This window comes from Camelina sativa, chromosome 19 (genome assembly GCF_030686135.1).
Source record: "Camelina sativa cultivar CO46 ecotype springtype chromosome 19, ASM3068613v1".
In the NCBI taxonomy this organism is placed as follows: Eukaryota; Viridiplantae; Streptophyta; class Magnoliopsida; order Brassicales; family Brassicaceae; genus Camelina; species Camelina sativa.
The window spans coordinates 17722134-17737025 of record NC_141898.1 but is presented as its reverse complement, the minus strand read 5'-3'; the positions used below and the strand labels follow the sequence as shown (position 1 = coordinate 17737025).

General features: G+C 35.3%; 1 protein-coding gene across 2 annotated transcripts; it reads left to right on the top strand.

Moving 5' to 3' along the window:
• Positions 1–13188: 13188 nt before the first annotated feature.
• LOC104766727 (uncharacterized) lies at positions 13189–14645 on the top strand. Of its 2 annotated transcripts, none has more exons than XM_010490666.3 (3): positions 13189–13695; positions 13843–13955; positions 14337–14645. In XM_010490666.3, the coding sequence occupies exons 1-3, from the start codon at positions 13513–13515 to the stop codon at positions 14623–14625; spliced, it is 585 nt and encodes a 194-aa protein (XP_010488968.1). In that variant the 5' UTR covers positions 13189–13512; the 3' UTR covers positions 14626–14645. The 2 variants fall into 2 exon arrangements, with proteins under 2 accessions (XP_010488968.1, XP_019096735.1); XM_019241190.2 differs by having other exon boundaries at positions 14332–14645.
• The last annotated feature ends 247 nt before the right edge of the window (positions 14646–14892 follow it).

Below are 14892 nucleotides of genomic sequence, written 5' to 3'. Positions count from 1 at the left end.
GTAGGTCGCATGTCTGACCGCTTCTCCCCATAGATAATTAGGCATGTTCATATGCTTTAAAAGACTTCTGGTCATCTCCATTAGTGTCCTATTCCGTCTCTCAACCACACCATTATGTTGCAGTGTATACGATGCGGTAAAGTGTCTGTTGATGCCTTCCTTCTCGCAAAAACTCAGAAATTCTTGAGACATGAACTCACATCCTCCGTCTGTTCTGAATGTTTTGATCGTAGTTCTAGACTCTTGTTCCACCAAAGCTTTAAACGCCTTGAATTTCTCGAATGCCTCGCTTTTCTCTTTCAAAAGAAAAGACCACATATAGCGAGAATGGTCATCAATTAACACAAAGATATACCTCTTGTCTGCAGGTGTAGACGGTGAGATTGGACCACAAAGATCTCCATGGATGAGCTACAGTGCTTGTGTTGCTCGATAAGACGTTGCTCTCGGGAAAACTTGTCTTGTTTGTTTGCTAAGTAAGCAAGATGCACATGTTTCTTTATCTTTTGGAACACTCGATATCCCAACTACCAGCTCCTTCACTACCATTGTTTTGATTGTTTCAAGACTAACATGTCCTAAAAGTGCTTGCCAAAAACTTGAATCACTACAAGCCAAAAGTTGTAGACACTTAGTATTCTCGACCTCCAATTTGACCTTGTAAAGTCTGTTTCTCGATCGATCCACCCTTATCTAATAGGTTCCCTGCTCGGTCATGTAAGGTAAGAAGACTATCTTTCATCATGACATTGCAACCAGCTTCAGTAGCTTTTCCTAAGCTAATGATATTGCTCTTGAGGTTTGGTATGTAGTAGACGTCATGTAACACCTTACGTTCTCCTTCTTTGGTAATAAACACAATCGAACCCTTCCCTTTTATGTCGATATGTGAATCATCACCAAATCAAACTCTTCCTTTAACTATAGGATCGATCTTACAAAACCAAGCATGATTATCTGTCATATGGTTACTATCACCATTGTCTAAGTACCAAATCTTGTCTGAGCAGTCTTCAAACTCTTTTGGCTGTATATTCCTTTCATTGAGATATACTATCTTATCCATCATAAGAGATTTGGCTTCATGAGTGTTATCTTCTTCCTTCTCCAAAGTTTCTTTTGCTTTGATTAGTTTGAGTAGATGATCCGGGTAGTTTGATGCGTAATGACCAATCTTGTCACACTTGTAGCAAGTAATTCTTGATTTATCCCTTGGTTGAAAACCAGAACGTCCTCGACCTCTGCCTCTCCCACGGTAAGAACCTCTTCCTCCTCTGCCTCCTTTGAATTCGTAGGACTGAGACTCCGAATTTACATACATAAGCTTACTTTGGCTGCTTGTGAATCTTCTTCATCGTTGATCCGTTCCTCGTAGCTTTTCAATCTACCAACAATATCTTCAAACGTTGTTGTTTTTAGATCAAGAACCTGCTCAAGAGCCGCAATTATATGTATGTATTTCTTTCTTGGTAAGCTTTTTAGAAATTTCTTCACAATCTTTGTCTCTTCAATGATTTCTCCTAATAATGCAGATTTTGTGGAGATCTCCGAGAGTTTACCAACAAAGTTATCAATAGTGTCGGTTTCTTTCATCTCTAGTCTGTCAAATTCGGCCATGAGATTCTGCAGTTTAGCTTCTTTTACTGGATCAGCTCCAAGATTTCTTGCTTTGATTGAATCCCATACTCCTTTAGCAGTAACTTGATCACCAACTTGCAAGATCATGGACTCAGGTATGGATTGAAATAGGAGGGCTCTTGCAAGGTCATTCTTCTATGGTTCTGTTGTTCTAGGATCAATTGCTTCCCAGACTTTGTGAACACGCAGCACAACATCCATCCTCATTGCCCAAACCGTATAATTGATTGAGGTTAGCATCGGACATTGTATGGATGAGGGGACGTTGTCTTTTGGTTTGTTACTTGCTTCGATTATTTCACTCATGATTCAAATATCGAACCTAGATGCTCTGATACCAAATCAAGTTCAAACAAGAAAGTATTAAGAACATAATATTGTTTAAGAATAACTCTCTTATTAGCTTAAAGAAAATAACTCAAAAATTTAAGCTCTCTCTCACAATTTCTCAATCTTAATCTCTCAAGCTCATAGGTTTACCACACCTTGGTAACTCTATATATATATAGAGATTAATCCTAATACAAATTATATTCATGTTTAGATAACTCCTAAACATAAGCTAATCCTAATCCTTTAGAGAACCATTACTCGGTAGGATTAGGATAACTTCAAACTTAAGCTATCTTTTCCTTCAAAATTATCCCAACAGCAACAAAGTCTAAACTAGCTATAACTATTGACGTTACATGTGCCTAACAAGTATAGATGTGGATTGGGTTTTAAAAACAAAGATACTATCTTGTGATATAATACTACATCATCAACCATATGATTTGAAAATTTTATAAAACATTTCATAAATTTTTTTATAATATCTAATAAAAAAAATACTTGCATCATTAATGTGGAATAGAGATCTATAGTTTTTTTTTTCTTATTGGTTGGTTGAGTTCTAATCAAATATTAAATAAATTTTTAGGTTAAGAAAAAAAACTCAGTATTAAGAAGTGATGTAGTATTTAATTTGGTGCTTCAATTAGAAATTTTTTAGATAGCTATAGTGGTACACAAAGAGTACAAAATGAGATATTATGTTAATTATTTCTTCGTTACATCATATTATCTTATTTTCATGAGTATTTTTCTTATAAATTTTGATAATAACTTAAAACAAGATATGAAAAAAAAGTTGCAATATGTTTAAACAATCACAATGGGGGTGGGTAGTAAATGTCACAATAGAAGTATCAAGAATGATCTTGAATATTCTTGAGTATATCTGAAAATAATTAGTTATTTAATTTAATATTATGAGAGCTATTATATATTCTTCATATTCTATATCTCGAATCAATTTATACATGGAATCAGAGCAGATTTGTTATATATTTATATTCCACATTCAAGTTCAACATAAACTTCTAAGGTTGAAAAATATATACGTTCGCCCTAATTATTTCTCTCCCAGACACGACTATCGAGGAGCCACTATTACCATCTTTCTCCGACGCCGACAGGGCTCCGGCTCGCCGGCGTCAGGGACTTTCAACCTCTCTGATCCTCTATTGCTTCCTCTACTCTCTTAGTTACTCTTCTCAATCTTTTTTCCCCTTTTATTTCACCCTTTTGATTCCCTATCAAACTAGTATCCCAGATCCAGACGAAGGTTTGATCTTGTTTCCCTGTAAATGGATGTGGAGTCCGGCGAACCCCACTCTCAACTATTCTCGCCCAGCCTTACCGTCGACGGTACCCATGTCTTTGTGCTCCCCACTTCCTCTATCCGGATTAGACTTCGCCCCTGAAGTCTCCTCTCCACCAACGGCACCAGAGTCGATGTTTGGCGAGGGATCTTTTAGATTTGCGAGTTATCTCCGCTATTGGACTCCCGTCTCAATGTTTTGTCACCATATGAGCTTGGCAGACCCAGGCCTACGCCCACCGGAGATGCAGAATCTTTCACTCTCTCCGGTTAGCCGCTGCACGAATCAACGTCCACTCTCTCTGCGGATGGGCCCTGCATATGAACTCGGCTTGCTAGTATCTCAAATGGTCTCGCCCAACTTTCAAAATCCCAGGTTTTCTCTACCTACCCTTATGTTATATGGTAAACTTTATCTAGGTTCTTTGGTTAAATTCGATGTTCGAAGACTGCATCTGGGAATCAAATTACCTAGATGGTTCGGTAGAAACAAAGTGTATGTTAGATCCTTGGTCTTTGCTCAATCAGTGACATTGTTAGCTAACTGGAAGAACCAAATGACTTATATTCCTATGCTACCTAGCGGTTCCAGCTATCAACAACACCCTATCAACCGTCAGCAATCTTTCCCGCTTCTGAAGCTTAGGTCTGTCGTCCTTTTGCCTGTGTCTAGCTGACTACAAAGCTTGTGTGGAATCCTTGATCACCATTTCCATGGCAGAGAGGATCCACCTGTTATGTTACGGCTTTCCACTTATCTTCTGCACCTGCTCTTAGCTTCATTGGTGAATGTTTCTAACCCCATTACCCTGCATCAATCCTCTTGTCCGAAAATCAGGTCTATTTTTTATATGTCAGTGTCTCACCGTTTTCTAACCTTGTGTGATATTCTTGATCATCATTTCCATGGCAGAGAGGGTTCACCTGGTTTGTTACGGCCTTGCACTTTGTATTGGCGAATCCTGATTTTAGCGGCAACACAAACCACCATCTCCTTGTTTTGGTCTGCTTATAAAGGTCTGCAGCGACATGGTCTTTTGCCCTGTAATGCTCATTCAACGAAGCAAAGCAACCTTCTTGCAGTTCCATCTCCAGTAACAACACCCGGCCTGCAACACCAACATCCCAAAAGTACATGCCTTCCGCTTACTATTCATTATCTTTCCGACTACCTGCTGTGTGTGGAATCCTTTATCTCCTTGACCATGGGCGCCTTCGGAGAGAGTACCCACCTGCATCACCCTTTGGTCTCTCGCCCGGTTCACCAAGGTTCTCATCTGACGGAGCTAGACAACCAAACTTCAGCACCATCATCACCACCATCCTATCTGCTACCTACCGAATCTCTGTCAAGGCATGGCTTCTGCATTTGTACCTCACGATGGTGAGGCACTTGACTCCCATTCTCCATTTAAAGTGAAAGAGTCTTAAGACCACGACTATCTTATCGTCCTTCGGGTCCCTCGAGGATGATCACTCATTCAACCATGATCTCACATGTCCTAAGCTACTTTGTAGTACTTGCTTCAAAGCTCTCATGGACCATTACTTGAGGTTTTCTGTTTCTTTCTTTATGGCTTTGGGGAAATCCCTTCTTTGTAACCTTCTAAACTATGGGATTATAATCCCTTACTCTTGTACTGGTTGATTTTGAATGAATGAAACCATACGTTGTCCAAAAAAAAAAAACCATCAATCTTCTTTTTATTCAATTTTACTATCATAGACGTCTCAATCTAAAACAAACACATTTTTTAATATAACTTTTGTTTTTAAAGCAAAAGTGATTAAATTATTTATTTTTTGTAAAAAAAAACATTTAGTTTATCACGATCTCAATCAAGTCCTAGTGTTTTTTCAATTTTTTTTTTAAAACCAAATTTTTTATATATTTTCAAAATATATCTGATATGTTTTATTTCACCATTTCTGATATTTTTTTTATTTCACCAAAAAAAAATCAAATTAAATAATTGCTTTAATTTTTCAAACAAAAAAAAGTGATGAAAATGAAGAGAGATATAATTAGCTTGTTTTTACGTCACTATTATATTTTGGGAGGATTTTTAAAAATATTATTTTTTCTATGTCACTTTTCAAAAATACCTTTTCATGATATTCATTTTCAAAAATATTTTTGGCCCCCATTATTATTTCTTTTACCTTGGCTTTCTTTTTCTAATAACTTACAATCATTCTCAATTGTTTAAATTTTTTAATAATTTTCTTACAAAATCTTTGGAAAAAATTCAATTTTTTGTGTCCAATGAATTTAGTAGGAAAAAAGAAAGTGTTAATATATATATATACGACTTTTATAATTGCTAGCAAATTATTTCTAAATTATAATTAATATAATTACATAATATGAACATATGAGCTACAAAATAAGTTTGATCATGTGTTAATATATAGGTTGAGCATATATATTTTTTTTTGGAATACTATTGACTTTTCTGAAAATTTATCTTTGTAGTTTGTATTCAATGTAACACTAATATTATTATTTGTTGAATGTATACATATGTATATTATATATATATATATATGTAGTGTGTGCATTTTTTTACAATATAAATATTAAGGCCACACTTTTTAAAATACTTTAGGCCTCAAAATTTTTAGGACCAGCCATGAACATATCCTTACAGATTCAACAATTTCATGAGAAGAAAAAATGAGAACTATTTTCACACGCAATACGTCTTCTCAGGTTCCTCACTTAAAATGTGTACCCGTTTGGATTATCTAGTGATTATGGAAGAGCCACAACAGTCTTAATTACTTTATGATAAAAGAATGTACTATGAAGAACGGTAATACACCAAGCACGAATGATGCAAATTAAAATAGTGGCATGACCAAGATGATTGCATTAATTAGAGCTAAGAGCTTCTGAAAACCAAACACCCGACCGACTAGTGACCCCTTCTTGCTGGAAGAAACATGATAAAGGATTGTTAAAATGTAACTTTCATAGTTCTTACATTCGAGATGATCCAGCAAAGCAGGTTGGATCATACATGATGGGAGAGGGATTTACATAGCATCAAGACAAGCAAGAGGAAGGAATACGAACTCAGCCTTATATAGTTAATTATAAGTTTCAATAATCTCAATGCAACTGTGTTGGAGCAGAGTTACATAAAACTTTGTTTTGAGGGAGACAACAAAGAGTTAGTGAACCTTCTAAATGGGATCAAGATCAATTTTGGAGCCCACAATTGGGTACGCGAAGCTCGGACATGGTCTGAAAAATTAGAAGGATGCCAATTCATTTGGGTGAAAAGAGATTGCAACAAACCGGCTGATGTTTTAGCCAAGCATTGTATTTCCATATATAGATTCTCAATTCATTTTTTATCCTCTTGTTCCTTTGTAATATAAAACGAGCTACATCATGATTTATCATCTTCTGTCTTTGAGGAATAACGTTTTTAGAATACAAGATGAAAAATGAAGTGAGAAGGAAAAACTTATTAAACAGTGGATCATGCATGCAAGTAAATAATCAAACTTTAGTGAAGCTACCCGAGTAGATGAGATTAAAGGTCAACTGATACGATTAAAGGACAACTGATAGCCTTAGTACTGGATGTATCTAAACCACCTAAACAGATACGATTCAGCAATTCTGGCTCGAGAGGAGGTCGCTTGTCTTGGAGAGACAAACGATCAAGGCAGGCCAAGTAAATTTTCTTCTGGTGCTGAGTTCAATTTCTTTCACTAATATGTAATATGGATGGTGATGATTTGGAAGTTTTAATAGAGTATTTGATTTCTTTCTTTCCAAATGTAGTAAATCACTTATCAAAGAATTAACTTGGTAATTGTACCGAGAAATTTATTGTACTTGTTGGAGACTTTATCCAAAAGGATAATATCCTAAAAAGATGAGATGAAGGGTTGATATCTTGATAAGACGACCAGACTTCAAACATAATTTTTTGCCACAGGTCTCGCAAGACCTTCAGAAAAGCAAATATATATTTATAATATGATTGATGGAAAGAAGAAGATTCCATTTTATACGTGTAGATGAGTGATATTTGTCTATTATTTTGGTATAGGTGTGAAATTTTGTCGATTATTTTAGATAGAATAAAAGTGTGGATCATCCCACTATACTATTCAACATCCAAGATTCAGGGTATATGCACAGATTTTATCTTTCCTCGGCCACGTCTTGGATGGCTAGGTTCTCGTTCCGATGGCCTGGCTCGCCACTTGGCATCCATCAGAAAAAGTCTGACATTGACAAACTGACAATGATAGCTCTCGTATAGCCAATGAACTCGGTTCACGTTATAAGGGAACCAGAGAAAGCATATATCTTCTACAAAGACTACAATTCACGTTATAAGGGAAGTGCTATGTCAAATAATGAAATGTATGTTTCTTTTGTCAATAACTGAAAATATATCAGACCTAATCTGTGACATAAAACAGTAGGTGGTAAAAAAAAAACTTCATTTTGATTTGTCTTTCTTCCTTGTAGTTGTAGGTTTTCCAACTCTTATGACTGTTGATTAAAAGATTTTCAATCAAATCAATCTTTTTTTTCTTAGAAATTTGTAAATGGTAAATTAATGATAATTACTAATCAAATCCATAGTTATTTAATTATCATAATGATAATTAATAATCATCTTTTTTTCTTAGAAAAGAAGATACGTCTAGATCTGGACGAATGCATAGGCTGTGTTGTGTGTATGATAATTTGCCGCGAGCTTTGTTTCGTCCTTTTCTTGGTCCACAGACAAAATCTTCACATTGTCTAAATTATTCTTTCAAATGCAGTGACCATATATAATATATGTGGTCTAAACTTCATATCAGAGATTATTTGTTAGGAAACAGTTTATTTCTTTTCATTTTATGTCATAAACGGAAACATAATAATTCAAATTCTCTACATAATATATATATATATATATATATATATATATATCTTTCAATAATCACTACACGTATTTATACGATGAGCTGCACAAACTCAATAACAAATTTACAAGAATTCTCGGGACTACGTACTTGTCAGTTTAACTTGATTTAACAATACAAAACGATTTTAACGTTTTGCACCAAACAAGTAACAGTACAGCACCTTATCAAAAGAAAAGAAAAGAAAAAGAGAAAAAAAAACAACATTTAGCAGCATTTGTTTTTCCCTTACTTATTCTGCCAGATGCTCACACTATTTACGTGTATTAAAATGTTATAGATTTATTTTCCTTTATGAAATCAGTTTTACTGTTTAATAGAGACACTAATCATGAAAACAGTAAAAATGATTTCATAGAGGAAAATAAATCTATAATAATTTAATACACGTAAATAGTATAAAATATTACACTTTATTTTTAATACACGTAACTAGTATACTTCATTTTATTTAAAATATACTAGAAATAATAGTAAAAATGAATCCTAAATTATATTTAAAATACTATTATAATGTAATATTATCATGTCAAGTACCAATAATAACAAAAAGAACAAATGGACTACTGTGTCAGCCACGAGAAAAGAAAAGTATATGTAGGAGTATTTTCATGAGCTTTTTTGTTCATATTTGGTATGGTTTAAATCCATTTTCTCTATCTCATATTCTTTATTACGTTTTAACATAAATTTGTTAATTATGTAATAATACATGTAATACAACTTGAACAGAAAAACATACACTTAAATCAGATCCACTTAACTTCCATCTAGGTTTTCTTTTCTTCTTCTGCAATTATCCTTATAAAAAATTATTTGATAATATAATTTTAGGTGTTATTTATAACATCTAAAAAAGAAATCCCAAGATTAGTTATCTAAAGTAAGAGTTAGCAACTTCTAATACTAATCATCAAGGACAACGCTATCACATCTAAGGATTAAAAAATGTTTTTTAAGCACTTAATTATAAATGGGAAACACATCAAACATACACTTAAATCACATCCACCTAACTTCCATTTAGTTTTCTTTTTTTTCTTTTTTTTTTCAATTCTCCTCGTAGAATTAATTTGTTAATATAATTTTTCGTCCTATTTATAGCATTTCAATATTCCGACATTATTTATCTAACATTACAAGAAAACCTGTAATTTGAGACTATTTTTTTGTGACTACTTATTCGGTCGCAAAATAAAACGATGTTTCTGAAAATATTTTGCGACGACTCAACAACTATAAAATAATTAAAGAAAAAACATCGCTTATTAATGGTGAAACATAAAGATCACAAAAGAGTTTTAAATAAGCGACAATATTAGAACTAGTTTGCGTCGGAAATATACTGGTCTCATAACAGTCACAGTTTGCGACTATTTTGTAACCCATTATATAGTCGGTATACCCAGCTGCAAAAACGTTGCATATTGATGACTTATTTGCATCCAAAATTTTTACCCCTATTTAGTAATAAAGAGGTCACAATTTGCGACTTTATTGCGATTGATATTTGAAGAATTTGCGACTAACATCTGATTTAGCTACTCCTTTAAGACTGTTTATGAAACGACCGATCCATTTTTTTAATAATAATAATTAATTAATCAACTAGTGGTCCCATACCCACTAGTCACCTAACCACAATCAAACCAACAACAGAAATTACTCAACAGATACCAATAAACCAATAACCAATAACCAATAATTAATTAACCAATAATAGTAATGATCCAACCAAGTCTTAAATCATAACATCAACAATCTAGCAATGTCCTACTGACTCAACTCTAGCAACCTAACAGAAGACAGACAACACATCAATAAGCCACTAGAACATCCTCCTCTTCATCGCCTTGATTCCATGATCACACTTTGCCTTTACCTGCACCACAACAACACAAATGAGATGCGTGAGTATTTTATAAACACTCAGTGATGCAATCCTCCATCTACTGGGATATACACACAAGCAATTGAGATATCTCTAACCATCAAACAACAATCAATAGCCAAACAACAAACCAGGACAACTACATCGACCGACACCAACCCATGCATCGACCGACACCAACTAGGGTTGCATCAACCGACATAAGCTTGCATCGACCGATGCAAGGTTCAAATGCATCGACCGACACTCACACTCTATCGACCGACGCATGCTCGACATTGCACGAAATCCCTAATTTCATCGATCGACGCCTCCACATGGCATCGACCGATGCTCCTAGGTCAAATCGCGTCATACTCGCATTGCATTGACCGACACACAAAGTGCATCGACCGATGCACATGCTGAGCATCGTTCTTCCTCGTAACTTCTCGCCGGATCTCCGTCCCTAAACCACCAAAACACAAACCAATGCCACCAAGAAGCTTTCCAAAGCCTCTTGCGACTCAACAACGTTCTAACAAGACAAAATGAACACATAAACATGCAAATCATAGAAATCTTAAGCTTAGATAAGCCATGGTCATTCACTCACCTTTGCCAAGAAGATTCTGACCCTCAAACAAGCAAATCTACACTCCTCGGAAGCTTCTACAACGATCCCAGCTACAGATCTCTACAGGAACAGCCACAAAACACCAAGAACTCTCAAGAACGTTCAAGAACTTCTTTCTCTCTTTCTTTTTCTCCAAAAACAGCCAAACTCGACCAAACCCTCGAGTTCCTCCTTTTAAAGATTTCAGGGTTTTCCTAAACCCTAAACGTAACGTTTAACTTAAACTCGTTCGTAAAAACCAATCATCCCTTAAACCAGGATTCCGGTTCGCGGATCTTACAGTTTACCCACTCTGAATAATTTTTATTTTGAAATTTGACATTTGAGATTCATTTACATGTTTAAGTTGATGTTTATGCTTTGTTTTGCTCCACCTTATCAATAATAACTTTCTCAAATTATTAAATTTCAATGACTACTAAACTAAACATCCATAAGTTCTAAATTTATCTTAAGTGTTACATGTTCTTTTATGAGAACGTGTTGCAATGAAGAAAATTTTCAAAAATAAGTGATGAAAACAATGTTTTACTAAAGCTTATTATTACATGTACTTTATAATACTACTATGAGCATCTCCTTAGTTATTTATATAAACAGTTTTGTTCATAATGTGTAGAATTCAAGATTTTTAATTTGTGATGTATATTAGGTATTCTCAAAATGGTCGCAAGTTGCAACTGATTTGCCCCTACATTAGGACTGTATGTAGTGAATTTACTGTGCGACTCATTTGCGACCAAATGGTGACTCTCCTTCATTAATAACTAGGTAAAATAAAACGACTTTTCTTTGTTTATAATTAGGCAAACTTGATGAAAGGCATTGTCAGTCAAGCAAAGAGGAGTGGTATACAACCACCATGGATTCGTGATACATTATGGGCTGAGATGTGGGCACATTGGGACAACCCTGATGCTATTGAGAAGAGTGAGAATGCTTCCCAGTGCAGAAACTCTACTCGTGAAGGTCTTAGAGTGCACAAACACTTAACCGGTCAGAAGTCATTTGTGCAAGTTCATCAAGAAATGCCTAGTCTTCGGTTCCATCCAATCACTTAACTTCTGATTTTCTAATAGTGCTTATGTGAATTTAATCTGTTTGACTAACATTGTAGGAGGAAGAGTTGGGATGTCCAGTATCACTTAGCGAAGTGTTTATGAAAACACATACTCGGGCTGATGGAGCTTTTGTGGATCAAAAAGCAAAACAGGTTGCTGATACGTATGAGAAGGCCATAGAAGAGAAATTGTCTAAAATGAATGAGGATGGTCTACATACTTCAGATAATTCCCCGGAACATTCAAGTCATCGAACTCTCAACCTTGGTGAAAAGAATGAGATCTTCCTTCAGGTAATTTCTCTTTATATTTTGCTTAATGTTTTTGATTGTCTTCGTCTGTTAAGCATGGATAAGTTAATGCTTAATGTTTTTTGATCAATTGTTTTTGCATTTCGTTTTTTGTTTACATTTAGTCTATGGTCTTGGATCTTTTGTGGAGACACTTCACAAAAGAAAAAGGAAAGAGAGTTATGCAAGCCCTACATCAACTGTTCTGGATCTTCAAGATCAACTTCGGCGCAAGATAGCTGAATACGAGGCTGAAAATGCACGACGTGATGATAGCTTCAAGAAGCTCCTTGCCTTCATGAAAGAAAAAAAATCCTGAGTTGGGCGAGTTTATGGCTTCTGCTCCTACAGACCATGAACCAACCACACCTGCCATGGACACAGCCACAAGAGTAGGCACAACCTCAGCCAGGGAGTAGGCACCACCTCAGCCACGAGAGTAGGCAGCGCACAAGCCATGTGAGTAGGCACCACCTCAGCTGCTAATTCTCCTTTGTCTAACACTTCTTCCACCATATGAACTTGATTTGTATTTCCTCTCTTTTAGGATGATCTTTTTTGTTCTAAACTCTTTTAGGATGATGATTTGGTTTAAAGTAGGATGATCTTTTGGTATGATTAGGATGATGTTTTGGTATGATAAGGATAATCTTTTAGTATGATTAGTATTTTTAATCATCATTTTCTTTTTATTTAATAGCGTTTTAAATTGGAAATTAACCAATATTAAACATGTGACCAATTTGTGACCAAACCAAATAACACAAAAAAACTCCAAACTCTGACTCTTGTAATTAGTCACAAAACCGCCCTGCTATATGACTACTAAATATGGTCACAAAAGAGTCTTTAAGTAAACTTAATTGCATTTTATTTGGAAATGCGCAACTCCCACTCCGAGTCAATTAATCGTCACTTATATACGACTATTATTAAGACCATGTTGCGACCGTTATTTTATAATGATCATAAATGATTGCTAAGTAGTCGCAAATAAGGGTTTTGTGACTTTTTAGTGACTATTATAGGAATCGCAAATGACTTGTTTTCTTGTAGCGTAAGTATTACCATCTTCTCATACTTTTGTCCTAAATAATGACCTTATCACATCAGAGTTGCAATGTGATGAATTCTAAATTTCGTTTTTCTCATCTTAACGTTACATATTTTAAGCAATTTGACGAAACCGTTAATCATAGTATGTATAAGATAGATAAAAAGTAAATATATAATAGAGTTATCTAATTAAGTTCTAAAACTTGTGATGTCTACCTAATTAACCCATCTTTATATATACCAATATTTGCTATCCTCAATTATTAGTAATATACAAATATAAATATTTGTAGTAGCTGCGGGTCATTTTTTTTTCTCTCTCCCTCTCTCTCTCTCTCTCTCTGAGCAAAACCAAAACAACACAAAGCTCTATGGCTGGTATGCTTCCTGGAGTTGAGTGCGCAAGGAGGCGACGTTTCCACGGCGGTGCTCCACCGATTGAATCTTCCAACACGGCTGTGGCGGCGACGGCAGGACACGTGTGGACTCGGCGACCATCGTTCTCTCTCTACACTACCAATCATGAGAGCCACCAGGCACATGTCTCCTTCTCGGTAATAAAATGAAATAGTATAATATGTATGTTTTGTTTTTTATGTTCTTAAAATAATATGTAGTTAAAACATTTCTTTGGGATCCTTTACCAAAAAAAAACATTTCTTTGGGAGAAATTGGAATCTTAAGTTTTTAAAAATTTACAGGAGAGAAGTGTTAGAAGCAAGTCTTATGGAGAGGACAACGATGAGAAGCTCGACGGAGCAGCCAAAGAGGCGAAGCAGAGGCTTAACGAGCGGCTGAGAGTCCCGCGCACAAGGTTCGATTTAGTTAAAAACGGCGTATGATAGTACACTCAACTCATAAATCACCTTAAAATGCGCCTTAGAAGCTTCAAAGCCTTTTTATAGCTCTATATTTTTCATGAAAGGACGCATGATAATGTATTCTAATTCTAAACATGTGGTATCACATGAAGATATAATTGTGAGATCGCCTTTTGTCGGACAAATTATTTTATTATCTCTTTAGAGTTAGCCCCACGTTGGGTCAGGTTGGCGCATTTTAGCAAGTGTTATAAGTTGCGTGGTGTTTTGTTTTGATATTGGAAACTTCCCGGAAACTACTTGGCAGCTTCCAAGAAAACCAAAACTTTTGACATTACTCTCTCTTGAATTTTGTTTTCGATTTTTAAGTTCAGGCAAAATGGTAAAGACAAAGGAAATAAACCGGAGCAAGTGAAAGGTAAACCTCACGGGGAGTTACTGACCGAAGTGGTCGGGTTGAAGAAGAGCCGAGGAAGGCTGATGGAATGGTTCAAGTGGCGGGTCAGGGAACAACAAGACTGTGCGATATGTCTAGATCGGTTCAAGAAGGGTGAAAAATTGGTACACTTACCATGTGCCCATAAGTTTCACTCCATATGCTTATTGCCTTGGCTAGACACCAATGTTTATTGCCCTTATTGTAGAACGGATATTTGGAATTAAATGCCATAATTTTTATGTCATATTTCTAGGTCTTGTTTATGGCTGGCTAAATCTTAGTTTTGTTAGGAGTTTAAACATAAATGAACTAACACTGATCGACAACTTTAACTTCATCGCCAAGAGTCTCAAATCCTACGTGTCCGTTAACACAAACCCAAAAACTCACGCACACCCTTTTTGTTTTTATTGGGCTTATTTAAAAAGTAAGACAAAAAGATTTATAATTGGAAAACACTCTCACGTGTCTTTTGAATCATAGCTTGAGAT

What these genes read in the sequence shown, in the direction of transcription:
- LOC104766727 (XM_010490666.3), top strand. Translation starts at nt 13,513, where the DNA reads ATGGCTGGTATGCTTCCTGGAGTTGAGTGCGCAAGGAGGCGACGTTTC. An exon ending in AGGCACATGTCTCCTTCTCG is followed by an intron (nt 13,696 to 13,842) that starts GTAATAAAATGA and finishes AAAAATTTACAG; the next exon opens with GAGAGAAGTGTTAGAAGCAA. An exon ending in CTGAGAGTCCCGCGCACAAG is followed by an intron (nt 13,956 to 14,336) that starts GTTCGATTTAGT and finishes TTTTAAGTTCAG; the next exon opens with GCAAAATGGTAAAGACAAAG.